This window comes from Trypanosoma equiperdum (genome assembly GCF_001457755.1).
Source record: "Trypanosoma equiperdum strain OVI genome assembly, contig: ctg_1578, whole genome shotgun sequence".
Taxonomy (NCBI): Eukaryota; Euglenozoa; class Kinetoplastea; order Trypanosomatida; family Trypanosomatidae; genus Trypanosoma; species Trypanosoma equiperdum.
Window position 1 is genome coordinate 1,315 of NW_027123591.1, and position 1,297 is coordinate 2,611.

General features: G+C 46.4%; 1 pseudogene across 1 annotated transcript in view; it reads left to right on the forward strand.

The window, feature by feature from the left end:
• Nucleotides 1-489: 489 nt before the first annotated feature.
• The window catches only part of TEOVI_000706100:pseudogene, a 1,216-nt pseudogene continuing 408 nt past the window's right edge, over nucleotides 490-1,297 (forward strand). The window contains 4 exon segments of the mRNA in view: nucleotides 490-645; nucleotides 647-994; nucleotides 996-1,274; nucleotides 1,277-1,297. The exon segment at nucleotides 1,277-1,297 is cut by the window's right edge and continues 408 nt beyond it. Coding sequence covers nucleotides 490-645; nucleotides 647-994; nucleotides 996-1,274; nucleotides 1,277-1,297 — 804 coding nt within the window.

Sequence of the window (1,297 nt, forward strand, 5' to 3'; positions counted from 1 at the left end):
GTCTCCGTTGATACAAAATTATTTACCTTAAATATCATTTGTTATGCTATGTGAAGTCGAAAACACATTTTTATTAAAAATGGTGTCAGGATGTTCATAAATACTATATTTTAAAAAACTCACCTAAGAAAATGTGAATAAAATCTCATATTGTATATGCCTGAATAAGTTTTTCTTTACTCCATAAAAAGGAACTAGCAGTATAGGATTCGGATACACAGAGTTTGCCACTGACACCTCTTGGAGAAGGAAAGCTAAGGATAACAAAAGACGGCAGCGGGGCCGCAACTGGGCACAAGGCCAGAAAAGGTAATCTGCAAGCCGACAAACAAGAACCTGAAAGTGGCATTACAAAAACTTCACAACCTTCAAGAATCAAAGGGGAGCCACTACCAAGAAGCACAACAACAGCACGCAACCCGCAGCAATAGGATATCCACGACATCAACGGGAAACGACAAAATGAAACCAGGAGATATAGCCAAATCGGCGGTTGCTTTAGCCATATCGATGGCAGCGCTCTTGCAGTCGTCGCTCAGACCGGCCTCCGCAACCGGCCCAGCAAAAGGTCTAAACAGGAAAAACTTTGGCATATTGTGCACCGCAGTTGTCTCTTCAGAAAACATTAAAGACCTACCACAGGCATGAAAAAAACGCAAAGAATGCAGCCGAAACCGCTGCTCACATATCTTTGATTCTAAGTGACTACTTGGCAATAAAAAAACTTGCCGTAACACCACCCGAACAACAGTCGAAACAACCACCGGACACCGACATACCGGAAAAGTGCCGTGGAAGCGGTCGCGCAGAATGTATAGCGGCATCCACTTACCTCAAGAGCTTGCCGTCTGCAGGCCAAACGGCACTCAAAAGAGCAGCCACAGACCCAACGCAGCTAAGCCGGAACTTAAACACAACTCTAAACAAGTTGCTAGCAACAAAGGCGAAGCTACTCGATGCGGGCAGCATTGCAGCCAAAAAAACAGAAAATAGCTACAGCCCTAAAAAAGGCAGTGTAAGGCGGTGAAGGGACAGACCCAGAACCGAAACTACTAGGCACAGGAAGCGACAGCCAGGCGCACTGCGGAACAAAAGCGACGGGCGGGACTTCAGCCAAACTTTCGATCGGCATTACTATAGCTTGTCTGTGTGCGTCAGGAAGCAAATCCGACAACGCTAACACCGCATGCTACAAGACCGCAACAACCGCGCAAGCAGACTGGAACGAAAACACAGCTATCACAGCCTGGGACGTCATAGCAAAGAACTGCAAAAGCGAAGCGGCACCACATCAAAC